At 38.6% G+C, this 25,570-nt stretch overlaps 2 protein-coding genes across 2 annotated transcripts; one reads left to right on the top strand and one right to left on the bottom strand.

Annotated features, from left to right (window-relative positions):
• The first annotated feature begins 13,059 nt into the window (after nt 1-13,059).
• On the top strand, nt 13,060-13,850 carry LOC149832842 (abscisic stress-ripening protein 3-like). The gene is made up of 2 exons (XM_090014741.1): nt 13,060-13,356; nt 13,541-13,850. The coding sequence occupies exons 1-2, from the start codon at nt 13,216-13,218 to the stop codon at nt 13,715-13,717; spliced, it is 318 nt and encodes a 105-aa protein (XP_089870867.1). The 5' UTR covers nt 13,060-13,215; the 3' UTR covers nt 13,718-13,850.
• An 8,395-nt stretch (nt 13,851-22,245) lies between these two features.
• Nucleotides 22,246-25,085, bottom strand: LOC149832841 (peroxidase 64-like). Its single transcript, XM_090012614.1, has 4 exons — nt 24,882-25,085; nt 24,349-24,537; nt 23,898-24,060; nt 22,246-22,865 (listed from the first exon to the last, which is right to left on the bottom strand). Exons 1-4 carry the CDS (start codon nt 25,083-25,085, stop codon nt 22,471-22,473), a joined length of 951 nt encoding a protein of 316 aa, XP_089868740.1. The 3' UTR covers nt 22,246-22,470.
• Between the last annotated feature and the right edge of the window lie 485 nt (nt 25,086-25,570).

Below are 25,570 nucleotides of genomic sequence, written 5' to 3'. Positions count from 1 at the left end.
TAGCAAAGAAGGAAGCTAAAAAAGTTGTTCGAAACGCGAGGGCTAAGGTATATAAGGAGGTTTATGACAAGTTGGATACCAAAGAAGGCGAGAAGGATATTTATAGGCTTGCAAAGATGAGAGATAGGAAATCGAAGGATTTGGGTATGGTTAGATGTATCAAAGATGAAACGCAAAGGGTTTTAGTCAAAGATGAGGAGATTAAGGAGAGATTGAAAGATTATTTTGATAAGCTATTTAATGATAGTCATGCTCAAGATCTTGGAGACTTCTCCATTCCTTTTCATGAGATAAATCGTGACTTCATGCGCAAGATTCAAAAGAAAGAAATTGCAGAGGCTTTGAAGAAAATGAAATCAAGAAGGGCAGTTGGCCCAGATGGTATACCTATCGAGGCTTGGAAATGCTTGGGAGAGAAAGGTTTAGAATGGTTGACAAATCTTTTTAACTTGATTTGGTGAACAAATAAGATGCCTAATGAGTGGAGGAAGAGTACTTTGGTGCCTTTATATAAGAATAAGGGTGATATACAAGATTGCACAAACTATCGTGGTATAAAACTCATGAGTCATACTATGAAACTTTGGGAGAGGGTGATTGAGTCTAGGTTGAGGAAGGTTGTCATGATATCGGAGAATCAATTTGGTTTTATGCCTGGAAGATCAACTATGGAAGCTATACATCTTCTTAGACAACTTATTGAAAGATATAGAGAGAGGAACAAAGATTTGCATATGGTTTTTATTGATTTAGAGAAGGCATACGATAGAGTACCTAGGGACGTTCTCTGGTGGACAATGATGAAGAAAGGTGTTTCTCTCAAGTACATTAGTATAATTAAAGATATGTATGAAGGAGTAGTAACCAATGTCCGCACTTGTGGAGGGGTGTCAACCAATTTTCCGATAACGGTTGGGTTACATCAAGGATCTGCTTTAAGCCCTTTCCTATTTGCGATAGTGATGGATGAGCTTACGAGATCAATTCAAGAAAATGTACCGTGGTGTATGTTGTTTGCTGATGATATTGTTTTGATTGATGAGTCTAGAGCTGGGGTTAATGCTAAGTTAGAATTATGGAGACAGACATTGGAAGCTAGAGGTTTTAAGTTGAGTAAGAGTAAGACTGAATATATGGAATGTCGGTTTAGTAAGCAACGAAGTAGTGATGGGAGTGTAGTGAAGCTTGGTGAGCAAGATATACCGGTGAATGATTATTTCAAATATTTGGGATCCATCATTCAAAAGTATGGAGAAATTGATGGAGATGTAAATCATAGGATAAAGGTTGGGTGGATGAAATGGAAAAGTGCTACTGGAGTGTTGTGCGATCGTAGAATGCCATTGCGGTTGAAGGGAAAGTTTTATAGGACGACTATTAGACCCGCTTTACTATATGGTACGGAATGTTGGGCTGCCAAGAGACATCATATTCAAAAAATGAGTGTAGCTGAGATGCGGATGCTTAGATGGATGTGTGGAAATACAATAAAAGATAAGATTCGGAACGAAGAGATACGTAAGAAGGTAGGTGTTGCACCCATTGAAAATAAGATGCGAGAGAATCGTTTACGGTGGTTTGGACATATTCGGCGAAGGCCTAATGATGCTCCAGTTAGAAGGTTGGAGAAATGGGAAAATATATTAGTTAAAAGAGGTCGGGGTAGGCCTAGGAAGACTTGGATGGAGATGATAGGAAAGGATATGAATGCTTTGAACCTCACCGAGGACATGGCGTTGGATAGAAATGATTGGAGGAAAAGGATTCATGTGGAAGACCCTAAATGAATTTCTTTTTTGGTTCATATCGCTGACCCCAATTGTTTTGGGATGAAGGCGTAGTTGTTGTTGTTGTTGTTGTTGTTGTTGTTCTATTTAAATTCTAATTTACACTATTTTAACCCCGAATTAAATTCGAATTTCATTTTAATTTTGGATAAAATTATAATTCTCTTGAAATTACATTTAGAATAAATGTATCACATAAATTCTAGTTCACATGCATATTTAAATAAATAATAGCCAAATTTAAGATAATAAATCAATTTTATTTATTTAAATAATTACCAAGAATTTTGTAGGTATTACATCTTTATTGGAGGAATAGTGAACTAGGCATGAAATTAGATGGAAGCAAAGGGTAAGAATTAATTGGCTAAGGGATGGTAATCACAACACAAGGTACTTTCAATCTTTCGCCTCCAAACGTAGAAGAGTCAATCATATATCTTATGTTATGCATGAAATTTCTCAAATTCAAGGTAATGAAATTCTTGCCCTCTTTTCATTTTTATTTGAATAAAGATACACTTGCAATGCCAAGACGTTGATTTGAGGAACTTGAATTTAAAAATTTTGAGTTATATTCAAAGGGCCTCTCTTTCAAGGCCATTCACGCTTGAAGAAATTAAAGCAGTTGTGTGGTCCATGCCCACCAGTAAGGCATCAGGTCCAGCTTGGATCCCTATTGAGTTTTTCAAGTGTTTTTGGAAAGATTGTCATACAGACCTTTGTAGCCTAATGAACAAATTATATTCTAATGTCTCCCTTCCCAGGGTTCTTGGAAGGTCTTTGACTGTTCTCATCCTAAAAGATGAATCTATAATCACTATTGATAGTTTTCGCCCTATTGCACTTAGTGGCTCAATTTATAAGATGATTTCAAAAGTATTGGCTTCAAGGTTGCAGTTGGTGTTGGATCATATTATTTCTCTTAATCAACATGTTTTCATTAAAGCGAGAAGGTTACATGAGGGTTTTTTTGTAGCACATGAAGCGGCTCATTGTAAACACCCCAAATTTTCACTCTTATCCAGTGCTTACATTTCATGTGTCATTGCAAGCATTCAGCATGCCATTTCATTGCATTGCATGACATTGCATCTCATTTTCGAGATCCAACACTCTTGTTTTCAAAATATTTAATCCATATTTGAGTTTTAAAACTTTTCTTTCAAAATCAATTTTAAAACCTGGGTTTTTAATCAACATTCTGTCATTTGCCAACCCTCAGGACCTTATATTTTGAAATGTTTTTCTCAAAAAATGATCTAGATTCCTTTTAAACTCAATTTTTTAACCGATTTCAATTCTCAGATGAGACCCATTTAGGTGGTGTCGCTTCTAGATGCCTTCATTTATCAAATTTCTCAAAAATTTTAGAGTCCTAGTTGGATCAAGACTCTATCTTTTTATCTTTTTAAAACATTTTCAAAACTCCATTTTGATTTTAAACCGGTTAGGGTCATATCCTTTGAACATTTCCTCCATTTTGGCCAAAATCTTAGAGTCCTAGCACTACAAGAAAATTGTTAATTAGCGACGGTTTTTTTCCGTCGCAAATTAGTGACAAATTAGCTAGAGAAAACTTTCTTCATGAATCTATCACTAATTAGCGACAGATTAGCGATGAAAGTTGTTTCATCGCTAATCCGGCGCTAATTAGCGATAGATTAACGACAACAATTTTTCGTCGCTAATTCTCAATACAAGAAAACCATTTTAGCGAGGGAATTTTTCCGTCGCTAATCCATCGCTAATTAGCGACAAAAAAACTCCCTCGCTAAATCCCTCGCTAATTTTCGATTTAAACCGAGCGCGAAATTTTCCCTCTCTCCTCGTTCGAAATTTAAATCGACCGCGCATGATTTAAACCGCTCTCTCCCTGTCGAAGAGCGCGCTGGAGAGCATGACAGCGATGAGGCAGTTTCACGAAGGACGGCGACGCCGGCGGACGACGACGACAAAGGACAGCGGCATCGGAGGATGACGACGCCGGAGGACGACGATGATGGAGGACGACGACGACGGAGGACGGCGACGATGGAGGACGGCGACGACTTCGGAGGACGCAGTTTCATGGAGGACGTCGACGCCGGAGGACGGCGATGACTTCAGAGGACGCAGTTTCACGGAGGACGACGACACCAGAGGACGGCGACGACGCCGGAGGACGGCGACGATGGAGGACGACGACGACTTCGGAGGACGTCGTTTCACGGTGGATGGCGACGAGGTTGAGCGATTGTTGGAGGACGGCGATGCCGGTTCACGGAGGACGGCGATGCCGGAGAGCACCGGTTCACGGAGGACGATACAAGTCTGTGCAATGCCTGTCGGGTGTGGTATAAGTCTGGCTTATTGCTGCCGGAATACCGCCCGACAGAGATCAATTTTTTTTTTTTTTTTTTTAAAAATTTAGTGACAGATTAGCGATGGATAATGTTCGTCGCTAATTTGTCGCAAATTTGCGACGGAATTAACGACAGATAAGTTTTTCGCCAATTGGCAAGCAAAAATTCGCGATGGCCTCTATCCATCGCTAATTTGTCGCTAAACTGTTTAGCAACGGATTAGCGACGAATTTAGGTCGTCGCTAATCCACAAGTTTCTTGTAGTGTAGTTGGATCAGGACTCTTTTTTCAAAGTCCCAGTTGGATCAGAACTTTACTTTTTACTATCTTTTTTACCTGTTTTGGAAAAATACCTTTCAAAACCATTCATTTTGGCCAAAATCTCAGAGTCCTAGTTGGATTAGGACTCTTCTTCAAAAATCCTAGTCGGATTAGGACTCTTCTTCAGAGTTTCAGTCGGATTAGGACTCTGTCTTTTGTCACTATTTTTACTTGTTTTTAACCAAATCTTTCAAAATGAGTCAAAACTCAGAGTTTTAGTCAAAACAAAACTTTGTTCAGAGATTCCTAGTTGGATCAGGACTCTGATTCTGATTTTAATTTTGAGAAAATCTTTCAAAATTCTTTCCATCTATCAAAATTGTTACACTTTTATCAAAGAATTTCAAAATTCTAAGGTTTTATCCCAGAGTCCTGATCAAATCAGGACTCTACCCCAGAGTCTTGATCGAATCATAACTCTATCCAAAATTGGTTTTCATACTTTATTTTCACTGGTTTTCAAAAGCTTTGCTTAAATTTCATTATTTACTTATCAGAAAACCAAAAATTTTTAGAGTTCTGATCGGATCGGGACTTTTTCTCAGAGTCCTAATCAGATCAGGACTCTGAACCAAAACTTCAGTATTATTCTGTTTTAACTATTTTTCAAACTTCTCTCATTTGTTTTCTCAGAAAATCTAAGCATCTGAGAGTCCTAGTTCAATTAGGACTCTGTCCCCAGAGTCTCAGTTGAATCAGAACTCTGGTTTATTTCAATATTTGTTATTATTTTCACTACTTTCACAAGTTCTTTCATCTATTTTTCAGAGAAATACCAAAAAAATCTAAAGTTTCAGTTCGATCAGGACTCTGTCCCGGAGTCCTAGTCCAGTCAGGAGTATGTTTTGAAGTCCGTTTTTACTGCCATTTTTCGTTTCTTTCTATTTGGTTTCAAAAATTAGGTCATTTTACAGAGTCCAGTTAATCCAGGTTTCTATTTTAGAGTTCTGATTGAGTTAGGAGTCTAACCCTGATTGTATTTTCTGACTTATTTTACCATTTCTGAGAAAATCTTTCAAAAACTTCTTCATTTGGCTTTTAAAATCCTAAAATCTTAGAGTCCTAAAAATTCAGAACTCTAGCCCGGAGTTCCAGTTCGATTAGGACTCTATTTCCATGTCTTTGAATCTCATTTATTGATTTTAACCCCTTTTCAAAGCTATTTTTAGTCTTTATTTCAAATTTTCAAAACTTCAATGTGAGCCCCCCTCAGTTGGCGCCATATCCAGAGGAGTTCTGACTCAGTCAAGACTCTTTACCATTTTAAACCTTTCAATCTCAAAGTCTACTTTTGAATCTCTTTTGAAAAAGATCTCATTTTCAAGTTTTAAAATCGTTTTTGAAAATTCAAGTGGGGCCCACTCAGGGTGACGCCACATTTGAAGAAGTCAAGGTTAGACTAGGGTTAGTCAATGTCCTAGTTAGGTTAGGGGTTTAGAGGAGTCAAAATCAATTTTGAAAATCCATTTTATTTAAGTTTTAAACCATTGGTTTTTAAAGGTTTTAAATTCAAGTTTTAAAAACCAAATGTGGGTCCATACTAGGTGGTGCCACATTTGGACTTTCTAGGGTTTAATTAGGGATTAATTAGAGTCCATTTAGGTTAGAATTCTTCAAAAAAATCCTCCTCTTCATGTGGTTTATAAAAAATAAGTAAAAAGAGTCCAAAAAATCAAAACTCTTCCTAAACAAATCCAAAAAAAACAACTATAAATAGGGGACCTAAAGGGGGTTAAAAGGAGCTCTTTTCTCTCTCAAATTTTCGTGGTTTTTCTCTCCTCTCCAGCACCTCCACCTTCCTCCATTGCATCTGCAGCCCCAAGGTGAATTATTTAATATTATTTTATTATTTTTTATTAGTTTTTTATGATTTTATATTAGATTTCACCATTGGCACCTCCTCTTTCATGGATTAAACCATGAATTCAACCTCAAGAACCTCAAGTTCAATTCAAGAAGATGATCTAACCCTATTCCATGCTGTTTTTCATGATTCTAATCCCTTAGAATCATTTATTGCATTGTTTTTTATATTTTTAACCAAGAAAACATGAGATTTATCCGATTAAATGGATTAAATCAATGATTTCAAGGGTAAAAGCAATTCCAGTTGTGGATTCCCTGTGTTTTATTTATTTTTTTACTTATTCATGTTTATTACATGTATTCCAGCATAGAAATTAATTTTGTTTTACTATTTAAGTATTTTTTTTTATTGTTTTCATTGATTAAAGCATGTTTTATTGAGTTTTATTAAATTTTTGTGTGTTTTAAGCTTAGATCAGTAAAGAGCATGTTAGTTCGTATTGAAGTACTCACTATAAATTTTTGATTTTTTTATATGTGAAACACGGATATGTCAGTGAACTACTGTAAAAAATTCAGATGTTTTGGGATTTGGGAACTCTGTTAATAAAATAAAAAGTCAAATCGGGATTTCTGTTGATTAAAATCGTTGTTTAATTTCAAGCCTAACTTGCAGATGTGTTATTTCTCTCATCCAATATCCGATTCTACATCCGTAAAGTTCAGTGGCTTTATGTTGATGTGAAATATTTACTATGAAATTTTGATAATTTTTTGTCTCTGTGCGGTATTCTTCCTCTGTCAGAGAGTCGGATTTTAAATTTAAAACTCGTTAGGGTTTACCAAAACCCTAATCAGACTTGTGATGATCATAGATCTCAAACTATAGATCCGATTCAGGATCTGTCTGTAAAAAAGGAAGTTTATTATTTTTCTGTCTACTACTCACTGCTGAAATTTCAGGAATTTTTGATGAAGTCTTCTATTTGTTTCTGTATTTTCAATCAGAAGTATCTGTTTTAAACAATGTTAGATTCGTTATATTTTAGTCCAGATTGCCGGAAGGGTTTCTCCCTCATCGAAGATGCTTTTTCCGATCTGTAAAAAGGGAAATTTCTGTTTTTTGTCTAGTTTACCTCTGTAAAATTTCAGACTGGATCTGAATTGAGACCCAAGACCCAGTCTGGTTCAGACTCAGACCAGGTCGGTGTGTCTGAGTCAATCCTAACTGGTTTAGTTCTGAATCGATTCAAACTGACCCAATTCGAGCTTAACCAGTTTGGTCCAAACTGGTATAATTCTGAACTGATTCGAGTTGAACTGGTTTATCATGAGTTGACTCAATCAGAACCAGTTCTAGCCAAAAAAAATTTCTTTCACTCGCCTGACACAGACTGAGCCAACCCACTTTGACCTTTTTTTTTATTTTTATACCATCTGATTCAATCTGGGTGTGACCCAGACGGACCTGACCTTTTTTTTTAAAGGAAGCAAAAGCGGAATGGGCTCTGCCCCTTTTGTCTATTCAGTTGCAGAGGGGGCTGGCATCTGAGTTGACCCTCTCCCCTTTGCTCTACGACAGAGGGGTCGGCCGGTCGGCTGGCCCTCTCTCTCTCACTCTCCCCCCCTCTCTCTTTGAGTGCCATTTTTTTTTTGTTGTTTCTCTGCAGCTCATCGGCAGCCATGGCTGCCGGCCCTCAAACAACCAGAAAAGGGAAGAAGAAGAAGAAGAAGGTGGCAGGAGGTCATTGGTCTAGAAGAAGAGTTTAAGAAAGTGTTCCTTTGACCTCTTGAGAACTTGTCTCTAGTCTTCGGGAGGCAAGAGGTTTAGGCATTCAAGAATTAAGGTGATGGAACAAGGCACTCTAATTCAAATGACCTTGGTTTTGTTTATTGATCACAAACAATCATTAAAATCAATGCCATACCTTTGCTTGTAACCTTTTACCACTAGCCGAGCTTTGCATTTTTCAACTTCTTCATTTGAGTTGAACTTTGTTTTATATACCCACTTGACGCCAATAGATTTGTGTACTCTTGGGAGCTCAGTCAACTCTCAAGTATGATTTCTTTCAATGGAGTTCATTTCTTCATTCATAGCAATTCTTCACTTTTCTTCTTGAGATGCTTCTTCATAAGTAATTGGATCGGTGTCCGCAAATAAAGCAAAATTCACCAAATCTTTTTCAAGATTTTTTCTTGTTGTTTCATAAATTTTTTGAAGACTTCTTGTCTTCATAGGAGGAGATTCAAAACTCCTTGAAGATGAGGAAGACGATGATAAATGTGCAGATGGAGAGGAGAGTGAAGTATCTCCTTCGCCTCTATCACCATTAGGTTCATGACTCTCCTCCTTATTGATGAAATGTGAATTTTTATTTTCATTCTCCCCATCCCAATTCCAAGATTCTTCTTCATTGAATTTTACATCTCTGCTTATGATAATTTTCTTGGTGATTGGATTGTAAAGCTTATAATCCTTTGAGCATTCACTGTACCCAACAAGGATACATTTTTCAGATTTATCTTCAAGCTTGCTCCTCCATTCATCGGGAATATAAGAATAGCATATGCTGCCAAATACTTTCAAATAAGCAACACATGGTTTTTGCCCACTCCAAGCTTCTTGAGGAGTTAGGTCTTGAACACTTTTAGTGGGGGCACGATTAAGAAGATAGATAACACATGCCACTGATTCAACTCAGAATATGTTAGGCATACCTTTAGATTTTAACATACTTCTTGCCATCTTCATGATCGTGCGATTCTTCCTTTCTGCAATGCCGTTTTGTTGAGGTGTGTACTGAGTAGTCAACTGATGACGGATACCCTTCTTTTTTAAGAATTCCTCAAACTCATTGGACATATATTCAGCCCCATGATCAGTAGACAAGGTTTTAATAGAAAGATCACTTTGCTTTTCAACAATGTCATAAATTGCTTAAAATATTTGAACACCTCAGATTTTTCTTTTAGAAAATAAACCCATGTCTTCCGACTGAAGTCATCAATGAATGTTAAAAAGTAACGATTACCTCCAATAGATGTGGTGCACATAGGGCACCATAGATCAAAATGAACCAACTCAAGTGGTTTTGATGCTCGCCAAGATTTGCCACCAGGAAAAGAGTCTCTGTGATGTTTTCCAAGAACACAACCTTCACAAATTTTGTCTTGCTGATGAATGTTAGGCATGCCTTTGACCATATATTTTTTGCACATGAGAGATAAAGAACTGAAATTCAAATGCCCATATCGAAGATGCCATAACCATGATGGATCTTTAATAATAGTATTGAAGCAAGGAAGAACAAAACTTTGAAATATAAATAGAAACATTTTGTTTTGAGTCATTTTCACCTCGGCTATGAGAGTATTCTTCTTGTCCTTGATTTCACATATTTCTCCTTTGAAATGAAGATCATATCTTTTTAGAATAAGTTGCCCAACACTTAAAAGATTGTGTTTGAGGCCTGTAACATAGAAAACATCGGTGATGTGCTTACTGCCATGGTTAGTTTTAACAAGAATATCACCACGTCCCTTGACAACAAGCCTATTATCATCACCTGTTCTAACTTCAGTTTGAACCATTTTATTTAAGTCTATAAATATTTTTTTGTTTTCAGTCATGTGGTTACTACAACCACTATCAATATACCATACTTCATCATGTATTTCTTCTTTGGTATCACAAGCAAAAAAGAGAATATCATCATCAAGAATTTTATTTTTCTCATGCATGAAAGTTACCTCCTTTTGGTTTTCTTCTGCCAATCTCTTTCTACAAAACTTTATGGTGTGACCATACTTCTGACAATGAAAGCATTGAACTTGTGAGAGGGAGCGACCACGACCTCTATCTCAACCTCTTCCTCGCATAGAATAAGATGAATCACAATCATCTTCTTTCGTCTCTTGATTTCTACCACCTCCATATCCTCTTCCTCTTCGTCCTCGAGCACCACCACAAATAGAGAGTTGTGTCTGAAAAGCTTGCTCGATTGGAGGAGAATCAAATTGCTTTATACAAAGTTCATGGGATTGAAGTGATCATATTAAACTATCAATAGACAAGGTGGATAAGTCTCTGGATTCTTCTATAGCAACAACAATATGTTCAAACTTGCGAGTTAAGCTTCAAAATATCTTTTCAACAACTCTTTGATCTTCAAGTTTTTCACCATTTACTCGCATTTGATTAACAATGGAGAAGACTCGATTAAAAAATACTTCAATAGTTTCAGATTCTTTCATTTTTAAAGAATCAAATTCACTTCTAAGAGTTTGGAGTCTCATCATTTTTACCTTGTCTTCTCTTTTATATGTTGTATAGAGAGTATCCCATGCTTCCTTTGCCGATTTCTCCGTAGATATCCTTTCAAAAATGCCTTTATCAATAGCTTGATAAATATAGAACAATGCCTTATTGTTCTTCTTCCGGTTTTCCTTCAACTTAGTTTGTTGTCATGGAGTGATGCCCTCCACATTGTCCATCACATCGAAGCCACTTTCAACAATGTCTCATAAATCTTGAGAACCAAAGAACGACTTCATTTGAATACTCTACTTGTTATAATTTTTTCCAGCAAAGCAAGGAACTTGTGGTTGCACCATATTGTTAGAAGTCATCCTAGCTCTGATACCACTATGTTGGAGATAAAATAACAAACTAGAGAAGAAGATTATTCTCTAGAATGAAAAACACACAGAAATGGTGTTAGAGAAGAAGAAGGCTATAAAAGGCTTCAAAACATTCCAATGACTTGTCAAAATGATGATACATGGCTGCTATATATATAGCATTCAAGTCCAACCAAAATTTAATTACATAGTAAATTTCTACCATAGAAAAACTAAAAAGCTATTACATTTTCAAGGAGAAGAAATAAATGGGAGAGGAACCCAAAGAGTTTGCATAGAAAAACTGCAGATAGCCTTAATGTAAAACGAATTCTCAAAATGAGGAAGGAATACGAAGAGTCTAGCTTACAATTCCAACAAGCCTTAATGTAAAATGAGTTTCCAAAAAATGAGGGAGGAATACAAAGAGACTAACTTATAATTCCAACAAAATCTATCTCCATTTACTGCACGTGAATGGATGTGCCTAATTTATGAGTGGGAGTTCATTAAAACCCACTCATTGATTTTGCCCCACTTTGGCCTCATTCTTCTAATGGTGAATTTTCAGTTTGCGCTTGCCTTGGCCCTCCCTTGGCTCAATGGTTACCGGAAAAAACTCTTTGGGATCATGCCTTTCTTATTCATGATTCTTTCAGTGATTGGTTACTTTTGCAAGATTGCCTTCTAAGGGACCAAGTAATGAAGAAACAAGGTTTCAGTTTTTCTAGTAAATGTGTGTAAGGCAAATCTAAAGAGGAATCCACCATCCATCTTTTCTGAGAATGCAAGTTTTCCATGGAATGCTTCAGTTTGGCGGTGAATAGCTTTTGGTGTGATGTGCAGAATCTTAAGGATGTTCTTATTGCAAGTTTTATCCAAAGAAAAAGTAAATTTCTGTTGTTCACTTGGAGATGCTTCTTCCTGATCATATGGCGCTTGCTATGGCTACAAAGGAACAAAAGGTGTCATGAGAACATGGAGACTTCTGCAAGGGTGTTGGCACAACCAGCCTTGGGTGAGCTCCATCAAAGAATCATGTTCAAATGGATATATTTGTAAGAACACTTTCCGCTTCATTTCTGAATTACAATTGTATATTCGAAGAGTGAATTCCTGTCATTCCTCATGTAAATTGCCTTCACGAATAATATAATAAAAAATAAATTTCTTTTAAAACTATATTAATAGTGATGGCCATGATTCCTCTGCTCATGCTCAATCTTCTTCTTGGCTGCCTTCTTTTCATGGTGATCATGGAAGGGAAACCCGGCACCGTCGATGGTCACACTGGCAGCAATCTCCTCCTTTATCTTGTGTTTATGTACATGATCTGGATCCTTCTTTGCTTTGTGTTTCTCATGCTAAAAAATATTTAACCATGGTGGGGTCTTGTGATGCTTCTCCTTCTCAGGATGATGGTGGTTCTTTTCAGTAAACATGGTGGCCATTTTGGTTGTATACATGTCAACACAAAAACTAAGAAACCAGAAAGTCTGGTACTGTGTATGATATGACAAGGGGAAGGTTTTGAGCTTTTGGTGCTGAGAAGATAGTATGGGGATTGAGATTAAATAGAACACAAATGGATGATTGGTTTTGCTTTCGTGCTAAGGTTTCACATTTAAGAGATTAGCACAATCACTACTACAAGAAGGTGCCAAGAAGACCACTTTGCGTGTGTGTGTGTGTGTGTGCGCACTCCGTGTGCTCCTACCCAACAATTGTAAAGCATTCCTTCTTATTGTCAAAATTGTAAATGCGTGTATTCCTGACTTTTTATGAAAGACTGTATGCATATGTCCCTATTCATCTATCACCATCCATTGAAGAAATGGACGGTTCAGATTGGACATTAATGCTTAGCGTTATTATCTTCAACCAGTATGGGACCCTGTGAAGAGACAAGAAATACGTGTTGGATAATTATTTTTATCATAACAAGGTGGGACCGATCATTACACATCAATTTGGCGATACGTGAGTGGATTAGGTTGGTTTGCTCCAACGACTCCTCTTACGTCCATACGCGTCATTGATCTTCCACGGAGCTTCTTACAACACAGAAAGTTAATAATCTCAGATATGATCTTCCAGAAGCCTTAGCATGTAAGAAATCGAAAAGGGAAATTGGACACCTCTCTTCTTCATGATGTTTCTCTATAAATACTACATGAAGACACCCATTTACGATCATCTCCAGCACTGCACTGCATCCTTCCCTTCTCTTCTCTGCTTTCCGATCTCTAGTACCATCACAACATTAGTTTTGCATTTTCAGGGTAGGTTTGCTCTTATCTTAGACACAACAGAAGCTACATTTTCCAGACACCATGCCGGCAGAAGAGCACAATCATCATCACCAGTTTCACAGGGAGAAGCATGACAAGACTCCTGAGGAGCAATTGAAGCATCACAAGCACATGAAACTTCTTGGTGAAGTTGGATTTGTTGCTGCTGGTGCCTATGCTTTGGTAAGTATATGCTATTTCTGAAAATCAATATATATATATATATATATATATATGAAAGCTGATCAGGTAAAATAATGTTCTATGTGAAAAGAATCAATTAGTAAAAACAACAATAGTATTATTATGAATATTATCTTCATAATTTACCAATTTTGTTGCTGACTTTTGGTTGGGACCCTTGCAGCACGAAAAGCACAAAGCAAAGAAGGATCCGGAGCACGCCCGTGGACACAAGATAAAGGAAGAGATTGCTGCAGTTGTGGTCGTTGGTAGTGCTGGGTTTGTTTTTCATGAGCACCATGAAAAGAAGGAAGCCAAGAATAAGATTAAGCAAGCAAAGAAGCATGGCGATGGCCATTGAATTTGACTATTTAGCTTATTGTCTGACCAGAACTAGTTTATGTGATCCATCTACTTATACAGTCTTTGTGGTCCACGTACTTATATGTATGATTTCTTTGTTGAGCTTATTTAATAAAGAATATATATTTGATATAATCTTTTACACCTACAATCTAGTTGGGATCTCTTGATTCTAGTCGTTTTGATTCAATCTAACCTTGTACATGTATTAAAGATGGTTGAGTTGCTAGGGATCGACCCTTGAAACACGTTTTTCAACAAAAATAACATGTTCTTTTGTGTCAATAAAGTTTGGTGTGTTCAACAAAAAAACCTATAAACATATCAGATTCCCTACTACACCAAGCATGTAGATCACATTTATTTTGTCAGATTTATCAAAAAATACAAAAATTATAAAAAAATGGGTTTTGCTAAGTCATTTGTATCTAGGGGTGTCAACCGAACCGGTTTACCCAGACCCGACCCGAACCAAACCCTATAGGGTTTGGGTATGGTGATAAATGAAGACCCGATTAAGACCCGGGTCTGAACCTGAAGGTCCGATTAATACTTGGACCCAGGTATAGTTTGTGAAATTTTAAACCAGACCCAGACCCCACCCAAGTTTCGATTAAGACCCGCAAATTTTCAATGTAAAAATGATAAAAATATAGTTTTACCTTATATGGTTCCTGTTTGGTTCATGTAGTTCTTATCGGATCCGGGGTATAGTTTTTCTTATAATCGACCCAGGTCCGGACCCGATACTATACCCGGAAATCTGGTAAAAGTCTGGTTCCACCTGGGTCCAAACCATACCCGACCCGTTGACACCCTTATTTGTTCCTACAAATACTACAACAAATGGGTGAAGTTGAGACGGACACGGTCCGGTCGCAAGTGGTTGTCACCATATTGAGATGGGGTTGCTCGTTGCTACTGATCATCCCACCACCCCCTAACGCATTGAGGCGAAATGAAACTCCCGACTCCCGCACCCGTTGATGAAACAAAAACGAGACCGGACGAAATAACCTCCCTTCTTCATCAAGCATTTTTGAGCTCCACAGACACACAAATGCTCTAGAATGTGGAAAAGCACTACGCATGTTACAAATCTAAGTATCAGCATTTTCTTGATAAGAGATCTGTTGATAAGAATTTTGTTATTTCAAAAAATATAGACATGCATAAGATTTTTAAATTTAAGATAATGTATACAAACTAAAAACTAATATTTAAAAAATAAAAACGAAAAAACGTTTGTGGTCTTTTGAAAAAAAAAAATCTTAAATGTGTTCACATTATTTGAGTGTTGTTGCTTGGGGGCACAGCCAACCATCTTGGCATTTCTTGATACGGGTGTGGTGTTCATCTTGAGAAATGTTGAGATGAATGGTCATAGCAGTCCTTGCATAAAAAGCGACTTCATCTTAAATATCAGCTATTCTTTTGTAAACAATGATCCACAAATGACCATGCACCGGTGGGAGGGAGGTTCAGGTGCAGTCAGCTTCAGCCATAACGTTAGTATACGATATCTTTTTTTGAGAGAGGAAAATTAATATATTCAGAATAAGAAGAATTGTTACATAATATACTAGGAATTGATGAGAAGTCAATTCCTAGCAGAAAAATAAGGAGATACAGAATAACTGCGGCAAATCATATGCTGATCCTTGAGCGGACCACCCAGGATAAATCCTTGTTTGGCCATTTCAATTTTAATCTCTTTGAGCTCCCACCGAATTGCTGATAGTAGAGCACTTCAGTTCGGTTTTCCTTCTCGAAACACAATGGCGTTCCTATGAAACCAAATTCCTCTCCATAACAGTAGCAACCAGTACCTCCATACAAAGAGCCATCTATGCCTTCTGCCCCACATTTTAGTGGTGAGGAAAAGGTCTCTAATAGAGGTTGCATGCTCCCAAAACTCTGCATGCTCTAACCAGGATTCATGCTGTATTCTCTAGAAAAAAAAGCAAGTCCTAAATAAGCTGTCCACCGACTCATGCTGCATTCTCTTCATCCATTTCTCGAAGATGACACCTGCTTGATAATTGAATTCCCCATTTCCTTATATTTGCCTTTGTTTTAGCCCATTATACAACACCCACAACCCACAATTCAATCCACTTTGTGCTAAGCCAGCCCCCCAAAGACAATCGTCTCGAAGCCATTGGACACCCAGTGGACATAGAATTCCATAGCATGATGGACTCCCTGTGGAAATCACCGTCTTTAGAGAACCTCCAAGATGCATTGTCACGTCCTTGAGTAAGTTTGAAATTTCAGAATGTGTGTATTTGTGACAACCCCGATACACCAGTTCCTCTGGGGAAGCCAAATACTCATGAGATCAAGACTTTGAACAAATGACATGGCTAACCAAAACAGCACGTGCAAAGGTGTGCATGCATGCATGTGTGTGTATCAGAGAGAGGAAGAAGAAGGATGCAAATGAAACAAAGGTTTGTTTTTTAATCACCAAATGAGAAGTGCAATTTCAATGGTAAAGGATACAATTACCTTTGGTGGTCTCCGTAAAATATACAACATCGATTTGAAGCTTAGTAGAAATGAATTCTTAGCGTAAGACAATGAGTTCTTCTCCCCTTCAGCTGTCCCAACCTCCCTGTCATACCCGGGCTTGTTGAAGTATGGTTTGGAGTTGAGAACCAGACCGTCAAATGAAACAAGAACTTGAAGTATGCTAGAAGATGATGGTTCCCCAACTTCATTTCCATCACCAGTCCATGTGTTCAGAAGGCTGAGTCACACCCTTCCATTCATGTATAAATTTGGATTTATCCACAAACCACCAGAATGATAATATGCCAACTGGGTTTTCAGAAGCAGTCATGAAAAAATCCAACATATTTCCATAAACCCAAACCAGATTCAAGATTACAATAAGAAGACACTGTTGTAGTTTGCTCACCGGTGGAACAAGTGGGTACTCTGGTGGAAGGTAAAAATCAAAGTAAAAAAGACCATCCTGCCAGGTGTCCCATATGCACAGACTATCACTGCTTGTAGAATTGAGAGAAGAAGAAAGACAGGTATAACGTGGTTCGGATCAAGAGATCCTACATCCACGGGAAGAGCCACACACTCAGGATTTCTTATTCCATACCTCAGACAATTTACAATGGATACATTTATAGGCTATTTAAGATAAGCATGAAGCAATATCACAAAGAGAAAACGGTTGAGATCAATCCGATAATTGAGGATGAAACACAGCTGGATAACAACCTTCCAAAGAAACTGGGTCCCTAGAAGTATGGCAACTTCCTGAGCATTCCATCACTCCCCCTCAAATGGGGCATAGACGGCGTAGCAGCCCCACTTGTCAAGTGCTTCAGCTAATTTTTGTTTGGTTAGGCCTTTGGTTAGACCATCTGCCCACTGTTTTGAGCTTGGGGTGTATGGAGTCTAAAGTTCTCCATTTTGAACTTTTTCTCGCACAAAATGACAATCTATTTCTATTTCTATTTTTGTTTGGTTAGGTCTAGAATGCTAGATACAGGTGCTAGGTCTACTACATGGGTGGGCGACTAACCATAAACCACTTGAAACGGAGATTTGCCTATAGACCGGTTGATGGAGCTGTTATATGCGAACTCAGCTTGAGGCAAAACTAGGTCCCAAGTTTTGACGTTCTCCCCTACTAGACTCCGCAACAGGTTTCCTAAGGTACGGTTGACAACTTTGGTTTGACCATCTGTTTGAGGGTGGTAAGCACCACTGAGCTGAAGCTTTGTCCTCAACAGGGCCCATAACGATTTTCAAAAATGGCTCATGAAACACGTGTCACGATCTGAGGTGATTGTGTGGGATAACCCATGAAAGCAGGCCACGTCCTTGAAGTAGTATGAGGCGACTAATGAGGCATCAGTGGTTCGCTTGCATGGGACAAAAATAACCATTTTAGAGAATCGGTCAACGATGACTAAAATGGAATCGAAATGACGCAGGGTTTTGGGCAGGCCTACAAAAAAATCCATGGACACATGCTCTCAGGGACGTTCAGGGATGGCTAACGAAGTATACAAATCACTATTCTGACGATGACCCTTGGACACTTGACTCATGCGACAACTCCAAACAAACTTGACAACATCTTTGCTCATTTTAGGCCAAAAGTAACGTTCATCTAATAGACCAATCGTCCTATCATGTCCAAAATGCCCAGCTAGTCCCCCTTCGTGTAACTCGAAAATCAACTGGAGTCTTAGAGAGAAATCAGGCACACATAACTTGTTACCACGAAAGAGGTAACCGTTATATATACTAAATCGTGGGTCGATAGTGTGATTAGAGGAGAGACACCCTTTTAAGACTTGTTGGAAATCTGGATCTGTCGGGTACAACTCCTTACATTGCTCGAACCCAATGACTTGCACTGACATAATCATCAGAAGACTGTTCTTCCTACTAAGAGCATCAACTACCTTGTTCAGAGTACCAGATTGATGGTGAATCGTGAAGGTGTACTCTTGCAAGAAACTGACCCACTTGGCATGACGAGCGCTCAACTTCTTTTGACTATTCAGATACTTTAATGCCTCATGATCTGTGTACAAGACAAACTCCTTATAGATGAGATAATGCATCCAATAACGGAGGGCTTGTATGATGGCATAGAACTCAACATTATAAGTGAAATATTGGCACTTGGCCTGAGTCAGTTTCTCGCTAAAGAAATAAATAGGTCGACGATTTTGACACAAGACGGCACTAATCACCGCTTTAGAGGCATCACACTCTACCTCAAAGACTGCACTGAAATCAGGAAGGGCTAAGATAGGGGCACTAATCATTTTTTCTTTGATGATCGTAAAGGCCTTTCCTGCGGCAGACGTCCAATGGAAACTAGTACCTTTCAGGCATTCCGTGATAGGGGCCATAAGGGTGCTGAAGTTTCCCACAAAATGATGGTAGAACATGGCTAACCCATGGAAACTACAGATCTCTCCTATAGTCTTTGAGGTAGGCCAATCTACGATTGCGCAGACTTTCGTAGGATCTGCCCTAACTCTATCAGATGACACAATAAAACCTAAGAACACGACACTGGACGTCATGATCTCACACTTTTTTACATTGACATACAATTTTTCTCTCCTCAAAATCTCTAAGACCTGACGCAGGTGACTCATATGATCAGACAACGATGAACTATAAATCAAAATATCATCAAAGTATACAACAACAAGCTTCCCCATACAAGAGCGCAACACTTGGGACATCATATTTATGAAGGTACTTGGGGCATTAGATAGCCCAAATGGCATGACTAACCACTCATACAACCCATCACGTGTTTTGAATGTTGTCTTCCACTCATCCCCCTCCCAGATACGAATATGGTGATACGAGCTTTTTAAATCGATTTTGGAGAAAATGGAAGCACCAGCCAACATATCAAACATATCATCCAAGCGAGGGATGAGAAAACAGTATTTGACAGTGATGCGATTTATCGCTTAACTGGCTACACACATGCACATGAACCCATCTTTCTTAGGGGTGAGTAGGGCAGGTATTGTGCAAGGGCTCACACTCTCACGAATAAAGCCCTTTCGTAGTAACTCCCGGACCTGCCTCAACAACTCAGCATGCTCGGATGGGTTCATGCGGTCAAGGTTTTAAAACCCGTGACTCAGAACTTGACTCGTTCTTTATTGACTCGTGACTAGGCGGGTCAACTCGATGACTTGGACCGGGTTTTATTAACTTTTGATTTTAAAAGAAAAAAAAATATAATTTGTCTCAAACCATGTTTTTGAGTAAACATATAGTCTCCAAATGTCTGTAAGAATATAAAAATTTGAATTTGATATCTATACAAGCACTTTGACTAATTCATGACTTGAATTAGAGAATGTGGTCACCATGAGTTCAGTCTGCTACTACCTCCGATTCTTAAAATGGCCAATCATATATGCTAGCTTTTTTTAAAAGTTCCAATTCCCTCTCTAACAAATCCATAAATGTAAAATAGAGATATATGTGCATAATGCCCAATATCAACATAAATAAGTAATTTTCTCATGTATGAAAACTATGCAAGAAATATATTAATATTTGAATATGTACAATGCTTGTTCACATAACAAATGGATGATGAAACCTAAATGTGACTTCCTATAGGCACATTTGACCCTCCATATATAGTGAGAATCATTTCTTTAAAATATTTTACTAGAACAAGTTGATAGCACAGGGTGAACAGTAGTTCGAACAACATGGCGATTTTATTCTATGGATTTAAATGATTTTTTATCTTTAAATGATTTTTATTTTCTTTTTTATACAAAATCTGGGGGTAACCCTTGTTAAAATATATGTACTTATATATTTCGAAACTGTAATTTGAAACTCAAAAATCAAATTTCAATCATCCCAAAACTCGCCCGAGTCAGGCCGAGTCAAGCCCGAGTTTTGGCAAACCGAGTTTGCCTTGCCGGGTTGACTCGCTGAAGGGACGAGCCGAGCCGAGTCAGCCGAGTCAATGAGTTGACTCGGCGAGTTTTAAAACACTGCATGCAATACGCGGGGAGATTGGGGAGACTCGACCCTGGCACGAAATCAATAGCATGCTACACAACACGCATGGACGGGAGGCCATCTGGAAGATCATCTAGCATAATATTACTAAATTCCTTAATAAGGGCGCGATGTCCATAGGAACTGGTAAGGATGTACTCGTCGACGGCTTAGCCACCAGGGCATAACAATAACCATCGATCCTCCTGACAATGGCTCGAGAAAGATAGGTAGGATAGGCCTGCAAGTCGGGGAACTCGCTCAGGCTTATCTACCGTGGGGAACTCCGTCTCCTTGATGGGGAGAAGGACTATCTTATGACCCTTAAATATGAACGAGTATGTGTTCCTATGACCATCATGAATGGTCTTGCGATCAAACTGCCAAGGACAACCCAAAAGGGTGTGGTACACACTCATAGGGGCTACATCACACCACACCTCATCGTGGTAATGCTCCCCCATGGAGAACCGAACTAAGCAACGCTGAGTGATGGGAACCTCATTTTCTTTCTTGAACCATGTCATCTTGTATGGTTGGGACAATTTCTCGATCTTCAGGTTCAAGGTACACATAACGCTCTTGGACACCATATTCTTACAAGCACCAGTGTCAATAATAACATCACACGCGTGACCCTCACAGTTGCACCGGGTTCCACAAATGTTGTTCCACAACCATTTTTCAGGGGTCGACTCATGGGGTGCGGTCAAAACATGACGGATGGACAATAAATTTTTGACGTTGTCGTCAAACTCTACGACTTTCCTCTCATCCTCATCCTCGACTAATGCCTCACTCTCACTCTCGAATGCTGACTCCATAATACCCTCGACGAGATGGGTATTCTTGCCCACAGTGGGGCACTTAGATGCGACATGTCTCAATTCATGACACCTAAAACAACGAATGGTAGGCTCACTAGGTTTGGCTTTGGAATGGGTATTGTATGTGGGTCCTGACTGGTCAGGTTTGCTAAGGTCTACTCTAGGCTTTGAGTCCTCGTTCGTAGGGGAGCTTGCTCCCCTGGTTGGGAAGCTCAACTTAGGCTGACTGGACTGTTCACTACGGGTGGTCCTATAATTAATGGCTATGAAGACATCAATTTTTTCTAGCTCATAAAAACATATTTTTTCGTCAAAAAAAACATGATTCAAGTGTCAATTCTCACTAAATTAAGCATGCAAAATACATCTAACTGATCATAATTAAATATGTTCCATTATCACACACACACATGTGTGTGTATATATGTGGAAGAGAGTAATGTCGGATGAGATGGGCATCGAATAATGGTTGGACGGAGTGTTGTGCACCACACATCCAAAAAAAGATCCTTTGCCCAAGATTTTTTACTGCAGCTAGAGGGTCCGGTAGAATAAAAATTAGCTGTGATCATACCACTGTTAAAGGGTTGTTTTTACGTAATTTTAAAATATTTATGAGTTCGATGTTACTCTTATATATATATATAATATATATATATATATATATATATATATATAGAGAGAGAGAGAGAGAGAACTGAAGATTTTAGGCCCACTTTCTGGTTCTGCCCCCATTAGGCCCCCTAGTTTGAATTGTTTTATGATAGATCTGAACCATTAGATGTGTTTAGCATGCTCGATTTAGTGGGAATCGACTCTTAAATGATGTTTTTTTGTTGAAAATTTGTGATTTTATGAGTCAGAAAAAACTGATGCCTTGATAACCATTGATTTTGGATCACCGAAAAACCCTGCATACAGGTCAGATTAGGGTAATCCAAAACTTATATATATATAGTGAGTGGTAGCTGCCTGGCCACTTTTTGAGCCTATCGCAAGCCTACCAAGCTTTGGAAGGATTTTTCTTATTTTTTCTAAAATCTGACCATACAAATGTGATCTACATGCTTGATTTTATACGAATCTACTCTTGGATTGTTCGATTACAACACCCAATTTATAACTGAAAAAATTTATATATACCACAGGTACACTTGGACAATTTATAACTGAAAAAATTCATGCAATCATTATTTATCCTTGTTTTGTTTGTCAAAAGCACAAATAAGTTGCACTTTGGATTACAACAGCAAAATCTTCTACCGTCATTCACTCGTATAACATTATGGATGATTCAAGAACCGATCGACCTCACACTATTACACTTTGATACCACTCATCCAACAATCACAAGTAACAATTAATCAAATCAAATCAAATAATGGTTCTACCTCACAAACCTGCAGTCCAACCTCACCTCGCCATCCCCAGCCAGGCTGCTCATCTTGAGCATGGATTTCACAAAAGCCTTCTCAAAGTCCCCTTGTGAATTGGCAAACTTGCCCACAAGGCCTTTGGTTTTGCCGTTGGAGAGCAGGGCTTGGTCAGAAGAGAAGAGGCCCTTCCCCTCCAGCAGTTGCTTGTAGTACATGTTGTCGAACACTGAAGCAGTTGAGTCCATGGTTGACCCTGCACTCCTCACCTTGTTATGCTTGGGGCATGTCTTCTTCAGGCTCACAGCAAGGGCCGATGCCATGGTGGGATCCACATCATGGACCGAGTTGAACTTATGGATCCTCTTTTGGAATGATGAACAATGGGAGAACCCAAGTGTATGCCCACCTGCATTTACCCACAAGGGTGTGCTTTATCATGGTAACTTTTTTTTTATTGTCTATTCAGGTAACATTTTGGCAAATTTGTTCCCCCCATCCCTTATGTCATTCCTATCTTCATACCCCTTCTTGGGATCTCATCGATGCAAATTGTTTTGATCGAATCGGACTCCATAGATGTGATCTACATCCTTCATTTATTTAAGATTGTCATTTAAATCGCTGAAGTCTAACTTGTGCTCAGGATTTTTTGGTGATTCAAAAATCAACAACACAACATTTTGTGATTTAAAAAAATCATATTTTCACAAAAGAAATGTGATCCAAGGGTCTATCCTTATTAAATCGACCATGCTGAGGTCAGGTTTCATCAAAACAACTTGCATCATAAGATTTAAGGGGGGTATGAAGAAAGAAAGAAAGATCTATGACTAGATTCAGAAACAGATGCACCTCTTAGTGGAATCAACCCCATGGAGATCACCAGGATGCATATCAAATAACAATCAATTATCAAGATGCTCATATATAGGCTGCGCATGAGCCAGGCTCGGGCAGAGCCTGAACTTTAAGACTTGGCTTGATGCAAAATATAGAGGGCTCGAGCCCAAGCCAAGCTTGAACAGCCTTAACTTTGAGGGGGCAGGATTCGAAATCACCAGCTCTTGGTAAATGAAAAACTTGGTGCCTGGGCTCGGCTCATTTTACCATTTCAGCCGAGCCCGTGCCATGCTTAAAGAAGCCGAGCCCAAGATCGGGCTGAGATTTGTACAGGCCTAGATGTGCATTCGTCTTAAGGTGAGTTCGATCTGACTACTTATATATGGATGATGTTCAGCCTTTGAGAAGGCTGCATTTCAAATTAGTGTTCCAAGTCCCAACTAACTAACTAACTTGGTCTCTTGAATCTGTGTTCGGCTCTAGTGAACTTGGTTAGCCACATTTGTCAAGGCTGTTCAAACTCAAACTTTGGTACCACGTTCATAATCAGGGAGGTTAATAAGCGTGACTTTAATTATCTTTACTAAATTATTGTCACCTGAGAGTGCCACTAAATCATCAATTGAAAGGCCCCTGAGAGAGAAGCTCTGGTTCAGTTGAGAGAGGTTGAATGTAGGAACCGGTAATAATTTAGTTTCAGCGGCTTTGGAAATTCTTCCATCTTTCCTTCCTTTGGGCACCTCCCAAGTTGGTCCTCCAGACTAAAAGAGAAGCAAAAGATGAAACAAACATTATCAACTGTTGTTTCCCACTGAAATAACAAAAACAAAATATTATAACTTCATTAAAATATATGGTAAATTAATGACACCGACATATTCCACTCCTACAATACAATGCAGCTCATGAATGGCAACTAGTAGAACAATCAATTTCCAACAATGGCCCATATACAACAAAGACGAAACCGGAACAATCGATCTTTTCGTCAAATATTATGAACAAATTAAGTTCCAATTTGGTCTAATGAAATTGGTGTCACTACTTACAAGTAGCACTGCATCCCGAGCAGCAAGTGCAAGAATATCAGCACAAGAAACAACACCCGGACACTGAACTTCCAGCTTCTTCTTAGCTGCATCAATAACATAGAACGCATGCAAAGAGATGTTGGGTGGCCCGTCTTTCTCAGCAGTGTTGGTCTTAGTAGAATTCAGCAACACAGATCCATCACAGCCCTGAAAGAGAACTCAAGTCAATCAGATAATCTAAACAAACACATTAAGAACTCAAGGCTCAAAACTTGGTACACTGGACCAACTTAGCCCAGGTCCAAGGACTAGTCAAGTGAAATTTTGTGGATGGTTAGACCTATTTTTCCATGTTATCAGACTTCACTTTATATATGGAACAACCATGAATCTCTTTAGGCACTCAGGCTGATCGAGTTTAAAACCTCTAAATGTGATAGGAGTAACTTGACTCCATTGGCATTGCGGTAGATTTAAGAAGTCCGTGTAGGCTAGCTTGCTCAATTTTTAAATGGATCTATTACAAATATGAGAGAGAGAGAGAGAGAGACCCTGATGAAACAGTCGTGGAAGTGCATCCGGAGGAGTGCAGCTGGAACAGTTTGGTCACGATTCATGGCCTTCTTGACAGTTTTTGCCACAATGGAATCAACCTTTGGGCATGATTTGTCATAGTAATCTGTGCTTAGTGAGCCAGCTACAAAAACAACAATGGACAATACCACAAGAAAATGAACAAGTACCACAGCCCCCATCTCTCTCTCTCTCTCTCTGAATGCTTAATGTTGATGTGAAGAGCTAAGACAGGGCCTCAGGATATATATAGAAGGGGAAAGATTTGAGAAAAAAGTATTTGGAGGGAACAAATTTTGAGTTCATTTGTTTCTTTCTCATTAAACTTACTTTCATGGAATTCTTTAATTTGTAAGGTAAAGGAACATGGAGCCTTTAAGACTAAGAAATATAGTAAAGAACTTGCCTGGTATTTGATCGTTTGAACGGATTGGTTAGTAGAGTGGTTCAATCATGTTGGAGGGATATTCATTTCGTAAAATGAACTAAATTAAGCAGCACTTCAAATTGTCTTGATTGGACTTCTCTATCTAATAGATATGCACTTGGGTGAGAGGGAGGTAAGCAAGATATAGTTTTATTAGGATAAGTCTTTGGTGCCGATGTGCATAGAGTATCAATGAGTTCAATCTTACCTCATGCATTTTTAAGTGGATGGGACTATACA

Source organism: Nuphar pumila, chromosome 7 (genome assembly GCF_984573655.1).
Source record: "Nuphar pumila chromosome 7, dmNupPumi1.hap1.1, whole genome shotgun sequence".
NCBI classification, from domain to species: Eukaryota; Viridiplantae; Streptophyta; class Magnoliopsida; order Nymphaeales; family Nymphaeaceae; genus Nuphar; species Nuphar pumila.
The sequence above is the reverse complement of the archived record's forward strand: the minus strand, read 5'-3'. Positions and strand labels throughout refer to the sequence as shown.